Genomic DNA, 23,154 nt, shown 5'->3' on the forward strand with positions numbered 1-23,154 from the left:
GAGCTACGTTCTCTGGTCCAAGCAGCCCGGGGGTGGGAGGGGTCTTTCCTGCAGCCAGTTCAATCCTTTTTTTTTCCCCCCATTCCTGTTCTCTGCTTCTTTCCTGTTCAGATTTTTCACTTTTCCTAACAAATAATGAGCAGGGGCTTTGAAAATATCTTACATGGAAACGGTCAACACGAAACATGCCTTTGTACAAGAAGAGCCTGACTCGGGGACGAACCAACGATACCAACGACAGAAAGAAATACCGATTCGGACAACTCCAGCGCTCGATAGCTCCGGCTGGGTCCCCCCCGCCCCACCCCGCCCCGGTCCCCCCACCCCACCCCCATCCCAGGAGTACAGCGTGGTCTTGTAACTGGAGCTTGGCCTAGCCAACGGGGGTCCCCCCTCCACCCCACTTCTGGCTGCGGCGGGCTTCTAGTGGCCCTGGGTCTTGGGTGGCTTGGGCTCGTGGATGACAGCAGCCGCCGACAGCCACGGCCCGATGGCCCGGGCAGTGCTCTGCTTGGCCACGCTGTAGTGGCTGATGACGGTGTAGAAGCGGCTTCTGGAGCTGGGGTCCTGGGACGAGTAGTAAGCATCCAGGGAGGCCGGGATGCAGCGCTTGTGCTGGGGACGAGAGAGGCAGAGTCAGGGGCAGCTCGCCGACGGCTTCCCACCCCGCGCCGCGACACGGCCACCCCACCCGGGGACCACAGCCGGGGAGCAGGTGATGGACAGCGCCCAGTCTGGGTCTCCCCAGCGTCATCACCATCACCCCCATCCACTTCGATGAGAGGGGGATGGATCAATGTCTCCTCTTCACTGGCCTGGCAGCCGCCCTGCAGACTGTCTGAACTGTAACGTGTGTGTGTGTGTGTGTGTGTGGTCGGGGGTTTTCGACTCTGCGTGAAGGACTGGGTCTCCGGTAGCAGGCAGAGCCCCCCGCCCCCCAGGCGGCGCGCCGCAGAGGGGGCCCAACGTCAGAGGGAGCACCGCACGTCAGTGGGGAGGAGAGCCGCTCACCTGCGAAGGGCCCTTACCTTATAGACAAAGCCCTCCGGGCAGCTGTGGTCGTAGGTGAAGGCTTTGTAAACCACCAGGAACACGATGCAGGCGAGGAACGCGAGGGCCAGGCTGACGAGGATGGTGACCTGGAGGGAGACACAGCCGACAGTCACCCAGCCTCAGCCTCCGGCCCCGGGCCCCAGGCGCGGCCAGGCAGGGGCGCAGGGGGACCCGAGAACTGGCCCCGTCTCAGCTCTGCCGCTGCCCTGCTGTGTGACCTTGAGCAAACTGTCTGCCCTCTTTGGGCCTCGGTTTCCCCTTCTGACACATACTTTCTGAAGCTCCTTCTTGGTCCAACGTGCAACCCCCTCCCCACCTACCATTTCCATTCCCTGTTAACTGCCTGGGAACGAGGGGCATGAGTGTTCCATCGCCGCCACTGGGTATCAGGACCGAACTCCAACCTCAGACGCCGCCTGCTTATTTCACGTCCACGTGGACGCAAAGACGCCTTCCCAACCCCAGCCCCTGCGGCCCCCCTCCCACCGCAGATCTGCCCCTCCCCCATCGTCCCATCTCAGGAAAAGTCCGTCCCACCCTTGCAGCCACTGAGTTCAAAACCACGAAGTCCTCCTGGACTCTGTTTTCCTCACGTTCAGTCTACCAGCGGAGACATCCGTCATCCGACCGCTCCTTGTCACCTTGGTCCGCGGCACCCGGGCCCAAGCCACCACCACTTCTCACCCGCCTGCCGACCAGCGGCCCCCTCGGCCCCACGGCGGGTTCACACAAACGCAGCCAGAGAGACAGACCCCTTCAAAGTCCGAGCCCAGGCATGACCCTTCTCTGCTCAAAAGCACCTAGCGGTCCCCGAATCACCCACAGGGAGAGCCCAGCTCTTGATGAGGAACTACAAGCAAGCTTTACAAAGTAGCACAGCGCCGAACAAGAGGGTGTAGGGGACAGGAGAACTGGCTGACCTCAGAGGCACCTCCGGGCCGGCACTGCCCACCCCAGTCCCCGTACAAAGGGGCAGGGGCTTGCCCCTGGGACGCTGGGCACCTACTGCTACATCACCAGTATTTTTCCTCCTGTTCGTTTTAAAAGCTGATAGTCGTTTGAGTCAGCTGGCCTAGAAATAGGGCGGAATTCCTCTCACAGAGAGAAGGTTTTTTTTTAATTTAGGAGAAGAGTAAACCACGGCCTCTGAAGCAGCAGAGCCCGCGGGGGTCCCCGGCAGGTCTCACTCCGACCCCTCGGCCCTCGCCGCCCCCTCCCCGGCCTTCTGAGCCGCGTTTCCCGGTCTGCAGCTGCGTTTGGCTGCAACCGTGCAACAAGCCAGGACGAGGAGCGCTGCACACGTACCCTGGGAGGGCCTGCCCCCTCCGATGCGGCGTCCCCAGGAGGCAGGGAGAGAGAGAGGAGGAAAACAGCCCCCCCTCCACTGTGTCAGCCCAGCCAGGACGCTGATCCAGGACCCTTGCGACAGGCGGAAACGTGAACTTCGAGGACACTTTTGTTCCACAGCATCTGGGCACCTCGAGGCCCAGCAAACCGCCCCTCCATGAAGAAAGCAGGCCCTGGGCTCCTCAGAGCCACAGACCCACTCACGTCAGGGGCACAGAGCTTCCTGGGGAGACAGAAGCCGAGCCGCCCAAGGACCCTCATCTTTTGCAAGCGGCAGCTGGAGCTTCCAGAGACGCAATAGGGCCGCCCTGCGCCTCGCTCCTGGCTCGGCCCCGAAGGTCCTGCCACCGGGGCTGGAGTGGGAAGTGCGAGGGGACGGCAGGCTGCACAAACCCTGCCCCAGGGGCAGCCTGCCTTGCCGGCCGCCTCCGCAGCGCCCAGCACCGCACGGAGCCGTGCCTCGGAGCCAGGCCGGCTAGACAGAAAGCTCAGCTCGGCCACTCGGTGCGCTACCCCGGACAAGTTGTCGGCCCGTGAGAGCCCTCTGCCTCCTCCTCCCTCCCTCCACGGCGGGGAGACACTGCTGGCTCCCACGCACTGGCCGTGAGGAGGAAGACTGTGGTGGTGGTGCTCGGAGCCCTCGGGACCGGCCCGGCCCCGGGTCATGACCTCGGTCAGCATCCCCGGAGCACGGGCGTGCGTCACATCTCGGTGAGTCCTCGCAGCCCTGTGGGGCAGGGGCCATCCGAGTGCCCATTTTACAGATGGTCTGTCAGAGGCTGAGGGCATGAATAGTGGCTTTCCATACGCGAGGGCACACATTTGAACTCAGGTCTGAAGTCCACCTGCCTAACCACACCCAATACTGTCCGCCCATCTGTAACTACCTCAGTGTTTCTTTTTATTAAAAACCCGTTGCCCCATGACGATAAAAACAAAACCGGAAGTCCAAGAGGAAACACCCTCACTACAGTCCTGTTTTTACGGGTTTGCTATTCATTCCGGCCACACGCAGCCCCGCCGAAATCTCCGCTCCTCCTGCTGGTTCTCAGTCTGCCCCTCGGCCGCCCCTCTGGCGCTGCGTGGTCACACCGCACGTCCTCACGGGCCGGATGGGGCCACCCCAGGGCCGGGGGAGGCCTCGGCTTCGCCACCTGCCAATGACTCTTCGCCCCTACGCAAGTCTGCACGACACCGCCGGGAGGTCCCGCCGGGTCGATTTCCGTGTGAACACCACAGTGACAAACTCGCGCTTCTTGCTGCCCTCGCTGCCCTCGTGCGTCCTGAGAGCTGAGTCTGGTTCAGGCGTTTCCTCGTCCTGAGGACCATTGGGTGTTACATTCTGCTGCCGTCAGCTGTGGCCTGTCCTCTCCCAGCTACCGACAGCCCCCAGAGGCAAGGTGCGCACGCTGGCCTTGGGCTTCCGAAGGCCCCCAGGTCCTGCTCCCTGGAGGGTTCGCTGGTGGTTTGTGCATGTGGATGGGGCAGCAGGGCACCTTGGGCCTGGGCCGTCAATTCCCTGGCCTCTCCCTTGCCCCGCTTCTGATGCATCGTCCCCGCTGGCCCCCGAGGGATCTCCCTCAATCACTCGTCTGGACGGTTTGTGACGAGCCAAAAACCCCACGCTGCCCCATGGGGGGTGGACCCCGTGCCCCGACACAACGGGCCTGCGACCTTACCGAGCCTCAGAGCCGTCTAAGGGGAGAGATCACATCTAGAATCCCGGGCCCCCGCACACAGAGGCTCCGGTCCCCTCTCTGCTTTGCAGGTGACAAACCCGGGACCGCGGAGGCTGTCGGTAAACCGGGAGGGTTTCCTAGCCCATCAGCAGGGCAGCGAGGCCGAGGGGTCAGGCCTCCACGGGCCCAAAACGCGCTTTCTTTCCTTGGCACGCCGCCGTCTTCATCCCGTGGGCTCTGCCCACCTGTGCCGTGTCACCGACTGCTGCCCCCCGAGGGACCCCCCACCACACACACACTCGTACACAGGTACACACAGACACATTCAGACACTCACACACACACACAGAAAGATGCAGAGACACAGAGGTGTGCACACAGACAGATGGACACACAGACAGATGGACGCACCCTCCACGGCCCAAGTTTCTGAACATTCTAGGCTCTCTGCACATCTTATACCGCCCCCTCCCGGGAGGGCGTCCCACACACACACCAGGGCGCCTCCCCACAGCACCCTTCGCTGCAGGCCTCTCTGGGACCCCACGCGGGGGTCCTTCCATGGCTACCAATCACCCGCACTCTCGTGACCCCTTCACCCCTCTGGTCTCCCCGCTGACTGCGAGCTTCCCAAGGGCAGGGAGGGTGCCCGGGGGCCTCCTGCCCGGCCTGTGGCCTCGGCCTGCCCCGGAGGGCATCTCGGTCATCTCTGAAGGACTCACACTCATGGCTCCGGCCAAGTCCAGAGCCAGGCCCCAGAGCAGAGCCCGGCATCCGCTCTGCCCAGAGAGCCGTCCATTCACATCCCGGCCCCTGTCGGGGGCGCACACTGTCTCCCTGCTTCCCCGCCCACCGAGGCTAGATGCAGCCGCATGCATCCCCGTCTCCATGGAGACGCCAGCCCCGCAGCCCACAGAGCACATTCCATTAAGCTACTTTCATTCCTCAATCCCCTTTCTTGGCAGAAGAGTTGATAAAAGAAAAAGGGAAATCGGGTGAGCAAAATTGGTTTGGAAAATTAGAAATCATCTCCCCCCACTTCCAGAGTGTGGCACCTCGACGCGGGCCAGCGGGGGTTCTGAGCTGGAGAAGCTGCTCCACGTCCTCCCGTAACTCCTGCCCCGGGGGAGACATCACGCCCGCCCTCGCCGCAAGCGCATGTGGCTGGGTCCCCTGTCCTCTGCACCCCAGCCCCACTCTCAGAGCACTGCCTCTGCCCAGTGGGCTGAAGGGTCTCTACCCAGTCTTCTTCCTCCTCCCGCTCTGGCTCTATCGCAGACTCACACACACTGACACACACACACTCCCCCCGCCCACCCCGCCCCCGCGGCCCGGGGAGGAGTCTTGGAGGAGTTTCCCAGACAACAGTTAACGAAGGGGCCCGAGGCGGCCACCCTTGGGGAAGTGGCTGCTGCTGCTGGCAGTGCTGACCGCTGGCTGGCCTCTGGGAGCTGGGCTGTCGGAAGCTCCCACCGTCCCCATGAGGAGTCCACGTGACTTGCTCTGCTCACACGGTGCCCAAGACCGGGTCCACCTTCTGGGAGCCGGGCACTTGGGTACAAAGCCCGGCACTAGGCGGAGGCGCCTCTGGGAGCACCCCCGGCAAAAGCTCTGGGCCCCGAGTCTCTCCTGAGCTCCCTCAGCTCCTCCCTCTCTAACAGGGGAGCAGTGGGGAGAGGCAACCAGCGGTCAAACAGGTCACCTGCCTGGCCTTGGTCTGAAGCAGGGCACGCCGGGAAGTGAGCGGATCAGAGCGATTCCCGCCACGACACCATGTCTTGGGTAGGACCGCTGGCCCTCCAATGGCAGGACGGGCCTGGAGAGAAAGCACCTGCTTGGTTTCCCCCCTGCTCTGACGCGAGTTCCCCGGTGGGGCTCAGCTCCCGGAGAGGGAGCTGGTTGGGCTTAGGGGCCCTGCTCCCGCATCCAAGAGGATTCCACGGGAAAGGCTTACAGTGGACATTAAGAATTATTAAACGTGCCCTGGCTGGCATAGCTCAGTGGCTTGAGCATGGGCTGCGAACCAAAGCATCACAGGTTCGATTCCCAGCCAGGGCACATGCCAGGGTTGCAGGCCACGGCCCCCAGCAACCGCACATTCACGTTTCTTTCTCTCTCTCTTTCTCCCTCCCTTCCCTCTCTAAAAATAAATAAATAAATCTTAAAAAAAAAGAAAAATAAAAAAAGAATTATTAAACGTGGCGTGGCTGTTTTCACTTTCTTTCTTACTCATAATTGTTACACCAGCCCTATAAAGGTAGGTCTCGCTGTCTCTCCCATTTTATGAATGGATAACGTAACACCCAAAGAAACCCTTTGCCCAAGGAAATGCCGAGACCGGAGACTGGAGAAGCAGGGTCTGGACTCGGGCGTGACCCCAAAGGCTGTGTGCGTGCGTGCGTCCCCACACTCCCGTCCCAGGAACGCCGCCACCAGGGCGCCGCTAGGAAAGCACAGACCCCGCCATCCCAGAACCGAAAGTTTGCGTTACCAGCCTGTTGGGCCAGCTCCCTGTGGAAGCACCCTCCCCCCCGCCCCGCCCCCGCCAAACCCATTAAAGGAGCCCATTCTCTGGGGCCCCAGCGGATCCAGCTAAGTAAATTGCCTTTTGAAAGGGAAAGGGAAAGGAAACATCTGCGTCCTCAGACTTTCTAGGAGCGGTAATTCCAGAGTCTCCCAGGAGGGAAACCCCCCACCCCAGGGAGGAGGGGCGGGAGCCCGAGCCTCTCCGGAGCCAGGCATGCGTCCACCCTCCTGGGACCCTTGGAAGAGAAAAAAAAAACAACCTACATGGGAACCTTTCGGAGCATAACTCATTCCCCAGTTTAATCCGCTATTGGCATAGTCGTGAAAAGGAAGTAACGAGGGTCCAGGGGCCCAGCTGATGAAAGAGATACATCTCTGGCCTCCTGCGGCATTTTTCATTTTGAAAGTTCACGCCGTCCGTCAACTTGAACCAGAGGCTATGAAGAAGACCTTGGACAGTGAGCATCTTACAGGACGGAGAAGCTGAGGCCGCGCTTCCTTCACAAGGTCTTTAGAAGCCGATAAACAGACGACAAGTGCAGAACCGAGACCGGAACACGGGCACCTCCATCTAAACAGCCTTTAAGAGGGAGGGGCCAGCCTTTTCTAGTCACCTACTATGTGCAAGCACAGGGCAGACTGGTGGCAGAAACCGGTGAGGAAGTCCAGGGGTGAGGGAATGGGGCGCATCGGGCACCGCGGGGACTGGGGTGGACGTGCCCCTCCCACCCCCGGGGCAACTGTGGTCCGGGACGGGAACGGGGTCCACACCATGGCGGATCTGCTTTTTCAGGAAACGCCCCGAAAAGACTTAAACCATAAGTGCAACTTCCCGATTTTAAACTGGGGCAGCAGACACAAATCTATGCTTTCACTTGAAACCTTTTAACGGTCCTGCAAAGTCCATCTTTCTAACCCTCTTTCATAGGAAACGAGTTTTCAAAAAGGGGTTGGTTCCGGTGCAGATAGCAGTGACGGCGGACACCAGGCCTTGCCGCCCGTCTGTTCTAGAAGGAGGTGATGAGGTCCAAGGGGGGTCAGGCAGCGGGGCTGGTGTGGGGCTGGGTAGAGAGCAGCTCCCAGGCAGCTCCGCGAGCGCCTGTGGCCGCTCGTGGAGCCTCTCCCACAAGCGAGGCCCCAGGCTGTGCAAGCCGGGGTTACTGCGCATGCGTCGAAACTGTGCGATGAGGCTCCGCTCGCACTGTCTTGCTTTGGGGACTCCCCAGAGTCACTCAGCCAGGACAGGCGGGGCACGGAGAGACCTTGGGGCTTCCACTGAGACCCTCCCAGTCCCCGGCACTTTGTAAAAGATGGCCCAGACAAGAAGGCGCTCACAAAGTGAAACCCCGAGAATTCAAAGGTCACCGGGCCCTGCTGCTCCCCGCGGGCGTGACTGCAGCTGCAGGTCGGTCCTGACACGCAGGCACTCGGGCTTGGGGCAGAGAGGTCGTGACGTTCGTGCACTGCCTCCCGGATGACGGTATGAATGTACCGTCTGAGCAAACGGAAGTCTTCCGGGAGTTCAGGGAACGGGCTGTGCCGCAGCTCGCCTCCGGCCGTTCAGGGACTGGGGTGCGGGAATTTAAGAGGGAATCAGTGCGCGGTGGGCGGAGCCGGGCTCTAGAACCAGGCTGGCCGTGCAGCCTAAGCCAGCCACCCCGCTTCCCTGAGCCTCGGAGTTTGTGTCTGCAAAGGTGGGGCCTGGCCGAGCACCCACGCACCAGGCAGGCGCGTTGCAAGGGACGGCTCCCACGGACCTTGGCTGTGGGGCTCCCAGGGATGCTGGGCTTCCTTACCGTCACTATTGGTGACACCCTCCCCTTAAGCAGTTGCCTGGAGATCCAGTTGCTTGACTTCCTGTCACTAAAACAGCAGGCTGCCGGCTGGACCTCTTAATTGCCCCGGCATGGGCTGTTGAGTCACCGGCTTACCGCACTTTCCCGAGGTTTTACCGGAGCAGGAATCGGGCCCCAGCCTCCCGCCCCCGCTCCCTGGCGCCACATAATGAAGGTGCCCGTCCCTTATCACGGCTCTGACTCGACAAAGGCGAGCAAGTCACCCAGCAGACACGCGGGGTGGCACACACAGCCAGCCTGCGGGGCCAGGGAGACCACTGCACAGAGCACGAGAGCCAGGGCTTGGAACCTGGTGACGTCCCCTTCCTGCTACCGAGTTCCCACAGCCGCTGCAGCCTGGGTCTGGTCTGCGTGCTTCTTCAGCTGTGCCCTCTGGCCCTGCTCTCCCCTCCCAGCGCGGGGCAGGCGGGCTGCGCTGGGCATTGGGGCCCAAGAGAGAGGGGTCGGCACCCTTCCCAGAAGGAGAAGCTGCTCTTTGCAGGGTTGGGGGGGGCCGAGGTTCCAGTCAGGGCCTCTTCCTGGACGTGGAAGATGGAACAGGGAGTGTGCAATGTTCTTAGCTCCAGGCTGAGACAGCGGGTTTGACGCCTGCCTGGGCGAGACCCGAGTTTGGGCCGAGCTGTTTTCTCCCCGGAGGACCCCGGGGCTTGGCTGTGGAAGGTGCTCGGTCAACCTGTGCAAGTCAGTAAGCGCCACCTAATGAGTTCCATTCATCTTATTTTTTATGACACCCTCTCTCCTTTTCCAGAAACGACTGAGGGCCACACGCAGGCTGCACGATTCAGTCGTCGCCGACACTCACGGGCAGCTCGCCCTGCGCCCGGTGCTGCCTTCAGCCTGTGACAGGGTCTCTCCCCGGTGTCTTCACAACCACCCTCCGAGGTCGGCGTCGCTATTGTGTCCCCACTTTACAGATGAGGAAAATGGGCACGAATAGAGGGAAGGGCTGTAAATTGGAGGCAGGACTTATAACGGCGCTCACACTTGCAGCGGGCGGCAACGAGTTGGCCCCAGGTTTACCAGAAGCCCCACCCAAGACAGGAACCGGATCCCTTAAAACATTCAAAGTCTAACAGGGGTGTCCACCCCGAGGTCCCCGGGCCGCATGCGGCTCGGGATGGCTGTGAGTGCGGCCCAGCTCGAAGTCGTAAATTTACTCAAAACTCGATGAGATTTTTTTTGTGCGATTACATGTCTCAGTGTATTTAATGTGCGGCCCAAGACAGCTCTTCTTCCAGGGTGGTCCAGAGACGCCAAAAGGTCGGACAGCCCGGGGTGGGGGGGAGATAAGGACCGACTGGCTGCTGGGAAGATAAACGCGCAGGTCCCATCCCAACCGGGCGGCTGCAGGCGAGGCGCTCTGTCTCACATTCTGTGTTTCCTCTGCGCAACGAGGGTGAGAATGGCAACATCCCCGTCGCCGGGCCGTGAGGAGGGTCAGAGGAGCGGCCAAAGGCAGCAAGCACAGTGCCTGGACCCCAGGAGATGCCCCAGCGATGTCCACCTTCCGGTCTTATTTCTGGCCTTTCCCCCACCCCCGCTGAGGGCCGGAGGCACCTCGGCCCACGGGCGTTTAACTGCAAGCTCGCTGCTGAGGCTGCCGGGCCAGCTCCTTATTCCTGGAAAAGAAGAAAGAAGCCGCACTGGGGGCTCTTTAAGTGTGTGCTCCTGAATCTCACAAGCGGGCGGCTGAATGGTGTGTCGAGTCCCAGCCTGGGCCCCGCTCGAAATCCGCGTTCACACGGAAGGCGCCTCCCACTCCCCATTATGCTCCGCTGCCTTGGGCGGCTGGGGAAGTCACGCTTTCCCTTCATCCCCTGCCGCCGAGAAGCGCGATTGATTTTCCTGACCTCATTTTCGTGGTTTAAAGAACTGTTTCCCCAGGGCTCCGCGGAGAGCTGAAACGGAGAAAATCTCATTCATATTTCACCGTGTAACCCAAGGACTAATTGTGTCCCTGACAACAGACGTGGACGGAACAGCTCGTCCACAGCGGCCCGGGGCCAGGCACGCGGGAGGCAGAGATGGCTGGTACGCAGCCTCTGCCCCCAGCAGAGATAGTGGAAGGCCAGGGAGAGGCACTGTGATGGAGACAGCACAGGGAAGGGGGCGGGGACAAGGCGACCCGGCCTCAGACAGACAACCTGTGCAAAGGCCCGGAGGTGTGGGTGGTCCAGGACGGTGAAATGGGAAGCTTGAATGGGAAACAGAGACAGGCTGGAGAAGGAGCACGGGGCCCAGACAGAATCTAATCGGAGTCCCGGAGGGCTGACAGGTAAATACCATCCATCTGCTCTTCACAGACGTGGTTCCATTTGAGTCTTAAAAATTACTCAGGCGCCCTGGCTGGGTGGCTCAGCTGGTTGGAGCATTGTCCCGTACACCAAAGGTTGTGGGTTCGATCCCCGGTTGGGGCGCATAGGAGAAGCAGCCAATCAATGTTTTTATCTCATATCGATGTATCTGTGTCTCTCTCTCTTCCTTCCTCTCTCTCTCTAAAAATCAGTGCAAACATACCCTTGGGTGAGGATTTAAAAAAACTGTTTTTTAATTACTTCGGCAATTTGGATGGGAATGGAATGGGAGGGGGGGCGTTGGGAGGTGGGAAGACCAGGCAAGGGCTCTAAAACTAACCCAGACCTCAGCAAACATTCCCCCACCGTCCGCTTCCCAGTCCAGTACAGAGCCAGGTATTTGGGGGAGATGCCGAGGCGAGGCAACAAGCTCAGGGTGACTGGGTACCAACCGCGTTCCAGTGCTTCATATGTGGCATCTCTTCCGAGTATCACAAAACAAAATTAGCATCTTCATCCAACGCATTAAAGACCTCACGCCCAGGGAGGCCAAGAGAAGGGAGTCAGTCACACAGGCGTGCAGGGCCGGGCCCCACTCCCGTGGACCGGCGTGGCCCGACCCTGCAGACCAGCGTCAGAATCAGCAGCGGCCCCAGCGCACTGTTGTGTCGGTGTGTGCAGCCTGCAGTGGCAGCTTGTCCTGCAGGTCCAGTAGCGACCAATGCGAGCCTGAAGGGTGGCCAAATACAGAGCCCCGAGCCCTATTAATATTCCGTGGTACACGTCGTGGCTTTAAACTCAAATCCACATACGTGGAGGTTGCAGCGGCATGCCCGCACTCCAGGGCACCAGATGTGGGTCGGGTCTGGCGTTCCGTGAGCCACCCACACCACCGACCCCAAGGCCTGGGGGTCACGGTGGCGACTCTGTAAATACTTATTGACTGAATGGGGCCACTCGGAGAAAAATCTCTGAAAGGAGATACAATTAAGAGAATGATGATGGGTTTGTTTCAAAAGGTCATCTTTCCAAGCTTTAGAGGGCTGGCTGGTTGGTTACAAATGGAATTTCCTCGTCTATTAATTCTTCACATATTTGCTGAAAACTACCTACACCCTTCCAAATATCACTAAGCCAGGTGAGTTCATGGGTTAACCCTTTAACAAAAAGCTTGAAGGAACAGATTATTTCTACTCTTTCAATTTTTTCTAGAGCATTTAGAAAGAAAATGGTATGTATGTTCTCTTTCCAAAGGTGGCATAACTCTTAATACCATACCTGCCCCAGACAGCACAAAAAAGAACATTTAGCACAACCTCACAATCTCAATAAAGCAAAGATTTAAAGAATATATTAGCAAACAGAATCCAGTGCTACACCATGGCCAAAGAAAAACATGTAAGAATGGCTTGATATTTAAAAACCTATCAGCATAGTTTATCATAACATTAGATCAGAGAAGCCAAACCATATATCATCTTCTTGAATGCAGAAAGGGCACTGGGAAAAAACAAGCCCCTCCAAATGTAAATGGTAGAACACTAGAAATAGTAGATCTGAAGATACTGACCAGTGCAGTTGGACAAGAAAAATGACCCTAAGGGTCTAAAATTTGGAAAGAAGAAATAACATAAGAAAACTAAATACCAGAAAGGAGAAGCAATGTTAGCATTATGGACAGATGATATATTGTACATATAGAAAACCCAAAGAATCAAAATGTTTTTTGACTTTTTTCTCCTTTCTCTTTTTTAAATTGCTTCTTTTTTTTTCCTTAAGGAATCAAATTTTTAAACAAATTACTAGAAACAATAAGGAAATTTGTCAACTGCCAGGTGGCAAATGTACAAGATTGAAAAGCATTTTTATTAAGTATGAATAACAACCAGTTTAAAAATATAATGGAAGGAAGGGTCCCCTTTATTATTATCAACAAAAAAAGCCAAAATACTTTGAAATACATTTAATAAGAACTATAAAGACTTCAACAGACACAAAGTTAAATATTGTCTCCCGATAGAGAGACTCAAAATGTTAAAGATGTAGCTTCTCCTCAAATTAATCCAGACATTCATGGAACCCAAATTAAAAATTAGCACAGCTTTTGGAAACTAAACAATATATTCATATTTGTAGGGAGAAGCAAACATACGAGAATGGGTAAGGACTTTCTGAAAAGGCAAAGGAAAGAGGAGAGAAGAGTTTACACAGAGTTTTAGGATGCATTGTAAAACCCAGTCACTGAGAAAGTTTGGTGTTGTCTCCATTTCTGACCCCAGACAAGGGTCAGCCGGCGGAAGGGGACAGAGCTGAGAGGTGAGCGGGCACACACTCGGGGGTGCAGAGTCCGGAGAAGGTGGCACGCCAGGCCAGACGTGGTTAGCCTGTGACCGCAGACCGCCCAGCACCTGGCCACTTACGGAGAAATGAAGCTGGATTCCCGGTTCACTCTTCACAAATTCCAGATGGATCCCAATTTTAACATGAAAATAAAATCATTCAACTACCAGAAGAAAGCAAGAGTGCGGGGTGGGACAGGCCTCGGTTTTTACAGAGCCGAGGGTGCCCACCCTTCCCTTTACACCTTCTGGGGCTGGAGATCGCAGCAGACGTGAGAAAGCCCGCTGGCGCGGTAAAGCAGTCGCACCACAAACAGAGCCAAAGGCAGAGGACAGCTGAGAAAAGACCACGCGGTGACAATGACTCAGCGCCCAGCTCCGGGGGGAGGGCCGTGCCAAGCGTCGGGAAGGATGAACAAGTGGTCCGACCAAACAGGACGCCTTCCCGGAGAGAAGCCAAGGTCAAGAGTCAATCCGTACGTGGAAAGAGGCTCGATCTCACCCGTAACGGAAGACAGACACGTGTAGACAAAACTGGGGTGCCGCTTTCTACCTGCTGGATGGGCACGACTTGTCAGGATCATTGACACGAACAGTGTGGAGGGGACACGCCCGTAGGCGTGGCGGGGGAAGGGTTGCTGGGACGATTCTGGAGGACGATGTGGCAAAACCTCCTGAAATGGAGGATCCCCACGCCCTCTGGCCAGGCTTGGAAGGGGAAGAATCTCCTGCCCTCCAAATACACCCGTAGAACATACGAAAGGTGCGTGCGTGTGTGCGTGAGAGACACGCTGGGAAGCTGGGACGCTCACCGCAGGAAAGACTGAGGGCGAGGGCAGCACTAGGGCGCCGCTGGGGAAGGACCGGGGGAGCCCTCGGCACGCAGCCGTCAGCAAGGACAAGGAAGGGTCTCCACGTGCCGATGCGGAGGGGTCTCTGGGATGAGAGAAGAAAGCAAGGCGCAGAGGAGTGTGTTTAAAATGGTCCCGTTTGAGAGAATGGAAAAGGATAGCAAGTGTGTGTGTGTGTGTGCGTGTGTGTGTGAGATGACATGCGGAAAATGCCTCCGGCTGAGAACATAAGGGGCACCCCACACTGCCCCACCAGTGCTCTGCGGTGCTGGAAACGTCCCGTAAATCCAAGCTGTCCGATACAGCCACTGCTAGGCTCCTGTGGCAATTGAGCATTGGACATGGAGCTTGTGCGGCTGAGGCATTGAATTTGAATTTTATTTCATTTTAATCAATTTGAATGCATCTGGCTACACATGGACAGCACACAGACCATGGATATTTGGGGGGAGAAGGATTATCAAGAGAGATAAAAGGAGACTTACTTCCAGTGCCTGCTTTTCTGTGTGGTTGGCTTTTTGCACATGTAATTGTGTGACTCTATTTCACCGTGAAAGGAAAGTCACTGGCCCCCCCAGGGCCGACAGTCACAGGGGTGTAGGACGGAATCAGGAGGGGTGGCGCTGGTCCTTGGGAGCCCAGGCTCCCCTGGGGCCATGGAGGAGGGCAGGTAAGGGGGTAACTACCCCAAGGACGTCAAGCAGACAAACTGCTCTGTGAGTAAGGCCCCAGAGGAGGAAACGGCCACCTGTCAGGACAGGTGCATCCTGGAGGTGACATTTCCGGGGGCCTTTGGGAGGAGTAGGTGTGCGCCAGATGACGGGGCAGAGAGACGCATCCAGGATGGAGGGGACCGTTAAGCTGAGGAGTGGAAATTGGATGGGGCAGTGTGTCTGTAATTCCAAAAGTCATTCGGGTGGGCAGGAGGACGTAAAGACGGGAAGGAGAGGAAGCTGAAGAGATGAGCAAGAGACAGCTTCTGAGGACAAGGTCCAGAGGACCAAGGAGTTGAGAGCCCGCCCTGAAGGCCAGGGGAGCCCCAGAATAGTTTTAAGCAGGACAGAGAAGTGCTCGCCCATGACTTGGGGAAGAGACACACGTTGGCTACGACTTGGAAGGTCAAAATCAAAGACCGGAGCTGGAAATGAGGGTCCAGGTGAAACACAAACAGGGCTCCTCTTTATCCTCTGCAGAAAAATCACAGTAAAGCTGTTGATGGACCTAAAACTGCATTCTGGTGTTGCAGGTTCGATTCCCAGGCAGGGTACATGCCTGGGTTGCAGGCCATGACCTCCAGCAACCGCACATTGATGTTTCTCTCTCTCTCTCTCTCTCTCTCTCTCTCTCTCTCCCTCCCTCTCTCCCCCTCCCTTCCCTCTCTATAAATAAATAAATAAAATCTTTTTAAAAAACACAAAACTGCATTCTGTACATTTTGCCCATGAAAACATTCACAGTTGGTATTTCAGAGTTATGCGGTACCAAGAGAAAAGAAAATCCAAAGGAAGGTAGTATCCCACCTCCCACAGCCATCTCATTGTTCATCAAGCCCCCAGGCCCTTGAGAAGTCTTTTGTCTTCACGTTTCCTAATTGTCCTAGGGCCTCAAATATCAAATGACTGGGAAACTAAGCTGAGAACCACACAAACCTGACGCGTCTCATCTTGGAGGGCTGGCAGGGACGCGATTTCTGTTTTTAGACCAATAAGCACGGCGGTAAATCCTAGATGAAGGTTTCCCAGCCCCGACACTATTGACGTTTGGGGCAGGATAATTCTTTGTCATGGGGGCCGTCCTGTCTCTTAGGATGCTTAACAGCATCTCTGGCCTCCACTCATTAAATGCCATTAAATGCCATTAAATGCCACACACCCCCCCCCCAGTTCTGTCAACCATCATGTCCCCTGGGGAGCAAAATCATCCCTGGCTGAGAACCGTTGCCGTAAAGCATCAAAGGCAGGAGAGCCCATGGTGACCGGCCCACCCAGCTCCTCATTTTACAAAAGGGAACACTGAGGCCCAGAGACAAGAAACCAGGTTTTCTTACTCTGTGTAGGGGCTTTTTTTTTTTTAGAGACCATAGTCCTTTTCTTGGCCTCAGAAAAAGGCGATAAAAGACAAAAAACTGGAAGGATTTTAATTCAAGTCGGTTGCATCTAGCTGAGCGCTCATCCCCTCTCTCCCTCCCTCCCTGACATGCAGGCTTCGTGCTAGAATTTCCGCTCATGAGCCTGGTTCTCTAGCCACACATGCCCCCCAAAGTCATAATAATAATAATAATAGAGATTACAAAAATGTCCCCCTAATTCAGCATTTTCCGCTTTTTATTTGTCCAGCGTGAAGAGGTTAAGGGGAAGCTGCCTGGTGCGTCTAGCCAGGCGCCGCTGCGGGCCAGGCCCTCCGCGTCGCCAACACAGTCCTCACAGCCGCCGGCAACCCCCCCGCCAGCTTACAAAAGAGGACACGGGCTCGGGGCGGCGAGGGGACTTGCCCAAGGTCACACAGCCAGTGCCTTCAGAGCCAGCGGTGGGGCCCAGGTCTCTCAGGCTGCAGGGTACAACTGCGTTCCGGCGGCGGAGGGTTAGAATGAGTCCATGACTGTCACCTCCGTGACTGGGAGGGCCCAACACCCCCGGAGGGCCCGGTTCTCCCCGAACTGCTCGGATCCCAGAGCCGAGGGGCTTGCCAGCATCTCCAGGAGGAGGCCAGGTCTGCACGGCAGTTGCTATGACAACTGGTTTCCGTATAATTATAGAACGCGGCGGTGACACCACCAGCTGCACATTCAGTTGCTTTGTGAGCACCTGTCTTCCTCTGACACTCTAGGAGCTTGAAGATAATACATTTTTTTAAAAAAATCACACTTCATGTAACTACACATCGTAACCGTGGAGACCCAGAGAATGAGAACTCCAGGAGACGACACCCCCCCCAACACGAGAGGGGGCAGGGGCAGGCCCCACGACATGGCACGAGGAGCGTGGCATTTCTCCCTTGGGGCATCTTTGCTCCTGCATTTTCTCGGGACTCAGCCGAAGCGCGTGCAAAGAGAGGATAGGAGGAAAGACAGCCAGAGGGACACGGAACTTCTCAGGTGACATTGGGTAGGAGGCTAGTTCAGTGCGGTGTGGCCAGTTCCCCAACAGAGCGGGGTTCCCTGACTCGGAAGACGGTACAACGGAAGAGCACACGCAGACACACCCTCCCGAGGAGCACGCAGGCACCACCCCTCGGGGCGAGAAGAGCCTGGCGCTTCCCCTTGGCGACTCGGGGTGCCTGCGTGCCCGACCTAACCTCTCTGACGCCCAGTCCGCACCCCTGCACATCAGACGCAATGCCTTCTGCGTGAGTGACAGCAGAGATCCAATGGGAAATGACTTGCTCACTGCCTGGCACATAATAGCAGCTCAATAAAATGGCAACTATTGTTATTCATTAATAACAAATAATGCTTTTTAAAGTACTGTTTTACTTGCTGTGAGCCTCTTCCTTTGATCACCCGACCATGGGGCTGAGGGGACCAGATGACGCCCTGCCCCCATCACCACGTTCTGCTGCCCCGCCGGGAGCAGGGGGGCCCCGGGGAAGCTACCGCAGAGCAGAGACAGGGGCAGGAGCCGAGAGAGATGCTCGGACCGTGGGACTCCCGGGGGAGAGACTGGCCTGGGAAGTCGCAGGCAGGCTTCTGGAGGGGGCGAGGCCTGGGCTGGGTCAAGAGGCAGAAAATGTGGGATGGCCAGTGAGGCAGAGGACAGTGCCTGGCAAAGACCCGGACGTGAGGAAAGCCACGGTGGTCCGCTGGGACACTGAGGGGCAGGCGCAGCGGGAGGGCAGAGACCCCAGCCCGGCAGCAAGGGCTGCCTTCGGGAGAGCCTGCCAGGCGGGGCGAGGCCCTCACACAGACGCCTGTGGGAGGAAGCGGGGGCCATCAAAGATTTCTCCCGCAAGCCCTGCCTGTCGGACCTGATTCTGCTCAGGATGGGTGGGAGGTGGTGGGTTGGCGACGGAGGGTCGAAGGCTGGCTCGGCGGAAGGGCTGAGAGAGGAGAACCTGCAGGGCCAGGGCAGCGCCAGCTGGGACGGAGGGCCCACGGGGACAGAGCCAGGCGCACGCCCGCTGTGTGAACGCGGTCCAGCTGGTCAGAGGGCCCCGAGCAGCCCTCGAGCAGGGGAGCTCATGTGATGGCAAGAGGAAGTCACACTTGGAAGGGACCATGGAACCACGTTGATTTCTGTTACCCCAGCCCTCACGCCGGGCCTGTGACGTGGGCATCACTGCCCCCCCCCCCGATGCAGACTGGGGAACTCGGCTTCAGAGGGGCGAGCTGACCGGCTTCAGTTCAACAAACATGCACTGTGGGACCCCAGCCACGCACTCCCCCCCTTCCAAGTGGCCTTTTCTCCCACAGGAGAGTGCTGGGGAAGGGGCTCCCGGGGGCAGGGGGCCAGTGAAGGGGGCGTAGCCTGTACTGTTCACCCATTTCCGTGGTGCGAACGCCCCACCGTGATTGGCTGCAAGCTTCCGACGGTTCGACGACCCGTGTGTAGACTTAGAATGGCAGCTCTGGGGGGCAGGGGGCGCCAGCTCCAGCCCCTCCCTGCGGGAGCACCGTGGGGAGCAGGAGAGCTCACTGACCTCTCCGAGCCTCCTTCTGCACCACATTTATTAACAAGTGACCCCCTTCCCAATAGCATTCGTCTGCTTACACTTGAGGGCACGACAAGGGGACGCTGGCAGTGCCAGAGCCAGTCACTTGGCTGGGGAGGGGTCACTGAGCCACTCGGTCCCTCCTCCAAATCCCGGGCACATTCCTCCTGACAGAGGAACTGTCAGGAGGAACATGTGTTAAAAAAAAAATATCCCTGGCTGGTGTGGCCCAGTGGATTGAGCACAGGCTGTGAACCAAAGGGTGGCCGGTTCGATTCCCAGTCAGGACCCATGCCTGGGTTGTGGGCCAGGTCCCCATGGGGGGCCACATGAGAGGCAACCACCCATTGATGCTTCTCTTTTTCTCTTTCTCCCACCCTTCCCCTTTGTCTAAACAAACAAATAAATAAATTTTTTAAAAAATAAGCTTTTCAATGATCAACAACAACATAGTTTTTGAAGGTCACTGTCACAGCACAGTTCCGTCGGGCCAGGAGAAAGCACCCAGCGACACCAGCCGGCACTTCCATTCGGATTTCCAGTGAATCCCCAGCCAGAGGGGCAACAAGGAACCCCGGACCCCGTCGCAGCCTTTGCCCCCCCCCTCCCCGCACTCACGTGCAGACGCTTCCCTGCAGGGTCCTGACTCTGCCCCTCCCCCCGCAGGCGGTGTTCCTAAACACTTATCTAAAACTCGCCTCCAAGTACATTTTTAAAAAATAGGAGAACAAGAAAAGCCAAGGCAGCAGATAATAAAATGAAACTCCTTCTCTCCATTTGCTGGCGTCTGCCAATACTAGACGCCTCCCCAGGAGAGGCGGCCCCTGGCGCCTGGACAGCAGAAGCACAGGCCACAGCTAAACGTGGGGTCTCCCCTCCCTGGGGTGGCGGTGGCGCAGGGAGAGGACAAGGATGAGCACGGGTCACGGGCAAGGCGCAGGGAGAGGGCCCGGTTTTAGACAAAGTATTGGAACGAGGCAGCCAGGGCTCAGTGTTTATCGATGTGGAGTTTCCGAGTCAGCCACAGATCTTTCCGTCGGCTCACTCAGCTGTCTATTCCGTTATTGGAGAGATCTTTCCGTGTCTGGGGTGGCCGGGGACGGGCGAGGCTCTTGGGAGCAAAGAGGAAGAAGACACCATCCCGGTCCCAGGCCGGTAGGGGGCACAGGAGGTGACTCGGCGGGGCCAACACTGTGCAGCCGGTGCCAGAATGGGGGGTCGCAGAGCAGGTGGGGAGCCCCAAGGGGGAAGGACAGACTGTGCCTGGGCGGATGGGCAAGCCCACCCTGGCCAGGAGCCGTTGACCTGGGTGCTGAGGGGTGAATGGGGGTCTGCCCCGTGGTGAAGGTGACAAGGGCATTCTGGTGGGAGGAGGCAGCATGGACGAGGCAGGCAGGCGTACCATGTACAACGTGGTGAGGGCAAGGCCAGCAGTGCTCTGGGCAGTTTGGGGCACCGCAAGCGGCCGGGGAGCTCAGGCAGCCATGCAGGGTTGGGCGGATGGCAATGCCATGACAGGCACGCGCTTCAGGAAGACTCCCCCTGGGGCGGGCGGGCGGCGAGAAGAGTGGACGGGACAGGGCTGGGGAAGGGGGCAGAGGGGCCCCGGAGGAGGCTGGGCCGGGTGGTGATGGGTGAGCACCGAGAACGGAGACTCTCGGGAGGGAGAGGGGCCTGGGTCTGCCGGCTAAGGCAGCGGGCTGCCTCCCATGCTGGCGCTGGAGGGAACAGGAGCAGAGCGTCACGACCCCATCCCTCGGCCGGAGAGAGAAGAGACAGAGGAAAAGGAAAGACACGGCTGGCAGGCGGGCTAGCTCTGCAGGGTCTCCTGGCAGCCCCGCACCGCCAGGTGGCTCCCCTTCCACTCCGGAGCCCTCGCTCCGGCGGTGGTGCCCTGCTCCGGGCCGGGCCAGGCCGGGTCGGAAACACAGTCGGCGCTCAGCCTCCTGGCCGTGGACCTGGGCAAACCCCCCACCCCTCTGCCCTCCTCACGTGCAAACGGGATGGTCGTGCCCCTGCCCGGAAGCTGGGACTGTTCAGGGGATGACACCACGAAGCGCCGTCACCCGTGGAAACAGGCAGGCGCCCACAGGGCCCACTGGGCCAGCGGGTGGACGGAACCGTGAAAACGCAACTCCCCATCACGTGAGGCCTGGCGCTGCGACTGGCTTTTGCTTCACTTCTGTTTTGATTGTTTGTTGCCATTGGTTTTTGACAATAGCCCACAGACACCAGTTCTTGACATGGAAAGTTCTAGAGCCCTCACTCACGTCTCCCTTTCCGTCTGTCCGTCTGGCTGGCAGGAATGGGGAGTCCTGGTCCCTCCCATTCTGGCTGGTCCCCCCTGCCTGGGCTCTGGGGCCGGCCTGCAGGCACCCCCAGGACCCCCCCCCCCCGCCCCCGTGGGCCCGAGCACCCTGCCATCTGCCTTGCCCGGGCCACAGCCACCCGAGTCAGAGTTCCTGACCCCGAACCAGGACGTGCGGTCAGTGATGAATGCTGAGGCTGTCCCCGAAGACCGGGGTTGTGTCCCAGCACCCCCGACACCCTCTCCAGGCCGGCCCCTCTCGGGGAACTGGGGACAAATGATAGGTCCCGATGTGGCCCTGCCTTCCAGGGGTCAGAGGCTGCGGACGGGGCACGGGGGCGGCAAATGCAGACGCAGCCATCGGGCCCCGTGGGACCTGCAGGGCCCTGACGAGGTACCGAACCCAGGAGGTGGCTCCAGAGGGACAGTACAGCCGAGAGGGTGGCCAGGACACCCTCCTCCAGCCCACACATTTGTGACCTCCCCGACAGCCAGGACTCGTCTTACGCATCTTAGTTTCTCCCAGCAACAGGCATCCGGCCCGGCCTGGAGCAAACCTTAGTGAAGACGAGGGAGAAAGGGAAGCAAAACGGGAAGGACGGGGAGAAGGCAGGAGGCCACCGCTTGGCGAGGACACGGCGCGGTGGCACCGAGGTGTGGCAGAGAGAGGGGGAAACAGAGACACAGAGCACAGAGCTGGATCCTTGTTCTGTTCTGACAGGTGCCGGCTCAGGGGCGTCGGGGGTCACTTCACCTCTCTGAGCGCCAGCTTCTCCCTCTGTGACTGGGGGCAGCGACAGTAGTAAGAGTACCAAGTTCACAAGGTTGTCGTGAGGCTGAAAGGTGGACATGAAACACCTGTAGGATCATTCATGCTAATGGCAGATACGTTGAGACATGGCCTGCCAAAACACATTGCCTGCTCCCCGGGGAGGCAGAGAAATGGCTCCAGTGGTCACCGTTGAGAGCCAGAGGCTGCCATGGGCTGACATTGAACTAGCCACCCTTCGGGCGATCCCTCCACGTTTTCCCAGCCACATCCCCAGGGCACAGGCCGGGGAAGGGACGCCCAGGTCTGTTTCAGTCAACAGACAAAGTTCGGCTAATCAGGCAGGAAGCTGAGAACCCAGGAGGTAAAACGTGACCTGAACGGGAAAGAAATGAAACGGCCCCTCGGTAAGCGAGACCCAGAGTGGGACAAGGGCTGGGACTACTCATGTCAAGACTGAGTCCTGGCTTTTGGATGAGGAGTGAGGAGCTTGGGGACGTGGAGGCACTTTCCCGAGATTATGAAGCTAAGAGGACGTCATCCGAGCTGCCCAGGGGAGTCTCGCCCCCAAGCCCCGGAGTTCCCGGAACACCTCTCATCAGCTTCACACAAGCGGCCTCCCCATGCGACACTCAGCTCCTCGTCACGCCAGCCCAGGGACAACCGGGTCTGAGAGCACGCCCAGACGCACCAGCACGCTCCAGGCCACCAGCGCCTTCCAAGCTCTGAACACCAGCATCAGCCCCTCCCACAGCACCGGCCCCACCCACAGCACCGGCCCCTCCCACAGCACCGGCCCCGCCCACCGCGCTGGCCCCTCCCACAACACTGGCCCCTCCCACAGCACCGGCCCCGCCCCACAGCACCGGCCCCTCCCACAGCACCGGCCCCTCCCACAGCACCGGCACCGCCCACAGCAAAATCCGCTTTAGAAGAACCAGGCTCCCAGGAGTAAGAAAGGACAGGCTTCTCTCTGCATGCCCCTCCCTCCTCAAATAAGACTGCTGAACAATATTTCACGTCTGTGACCCTTTGTAAGAGCCTTTTTGGTCTTAGAAAAGACAAATATTCCAGGCAATTCTTCCAGCCAATCTCCCTCAAATCGTCCCTCCCTGACCTGCTCCCATCCCTCATTCTCTCGCAGCGTAATTGCTCTGAGCCGCTCTCTCCGGGTCAATTCTGGAATGTGAAGTCATAAGCCCTTCCACCTCTGCAGAGGTATTAGAATGAGGGATGGCTGTATCTCTGCTGTTCCCATGGTTACCTCTGCCGTGAGCAATACACTGGGCGGGGGTGAGGGGTGGCCCAGCCAGGTTTACCAGCACCGTGCCCTCTGAGACCAACAGCATATCTGGTTTCCAGCCCGGCATCTCCAGCCCCAGCCTCCATCCTGAGCTCCGGACCAGCAACATCCAAGGGCAGTCAGACCGCCCCCCGCCCCCAATATCCCCCACACATTGGGCACCTCACACTCAGTGCGTCTCC

At 58.4% G+C, this 23,154-nt stretch overlaps 1 protein-coding gene across 1 annotated transcript in view; it reads right to left on the minus strand.

Moving 5' to 3' along the window:
- Nucleotides 1-340: 340 nt before the first annotated feature.
- NSG2 (neuronal vesicle trafficking associated 2) overlaps nucleotides 341-23,154 on the minus strand; it is a 37,242-nt gene continuing 14,428 nt past the window's right edge. The window contains exons 4-5 of the mRNA XM_045827288.1: nucleotides 1,029-1,139; nucleotides 341-615 (exon numbers count right to left, since the gene is read on the minus strand). Of these exons, the coding sequence (XP_045683244.1) occupies nucleotides 424-615; nucleotides 1,029-1,139 (303 nt within the window). The 3' untranslated portion in view covers nucleotides 341-423. The remainder of the gene's footprint in view (nucleotides 616-1,028; nucleotides 1,140-23,154) is intronic.

Source organism: Phyllostomus hastatus, unplaced genomic scaffold (assembly GCF_019186645.2).
Source record: "Phyllostomus hastatus isolate PE091 unplaced genomic scaffold, TTU_PhHast_1.1 phas_contig_150, whole genome shotgun sequence".
In the NCBI taxonomy this organism is placed as follows: Eukaryota; Metazoa; Chordata; class Mammalia; order Chiroptera; family Phyllostomidae; genus Phyllostomus; species Phyllostomus hastatus.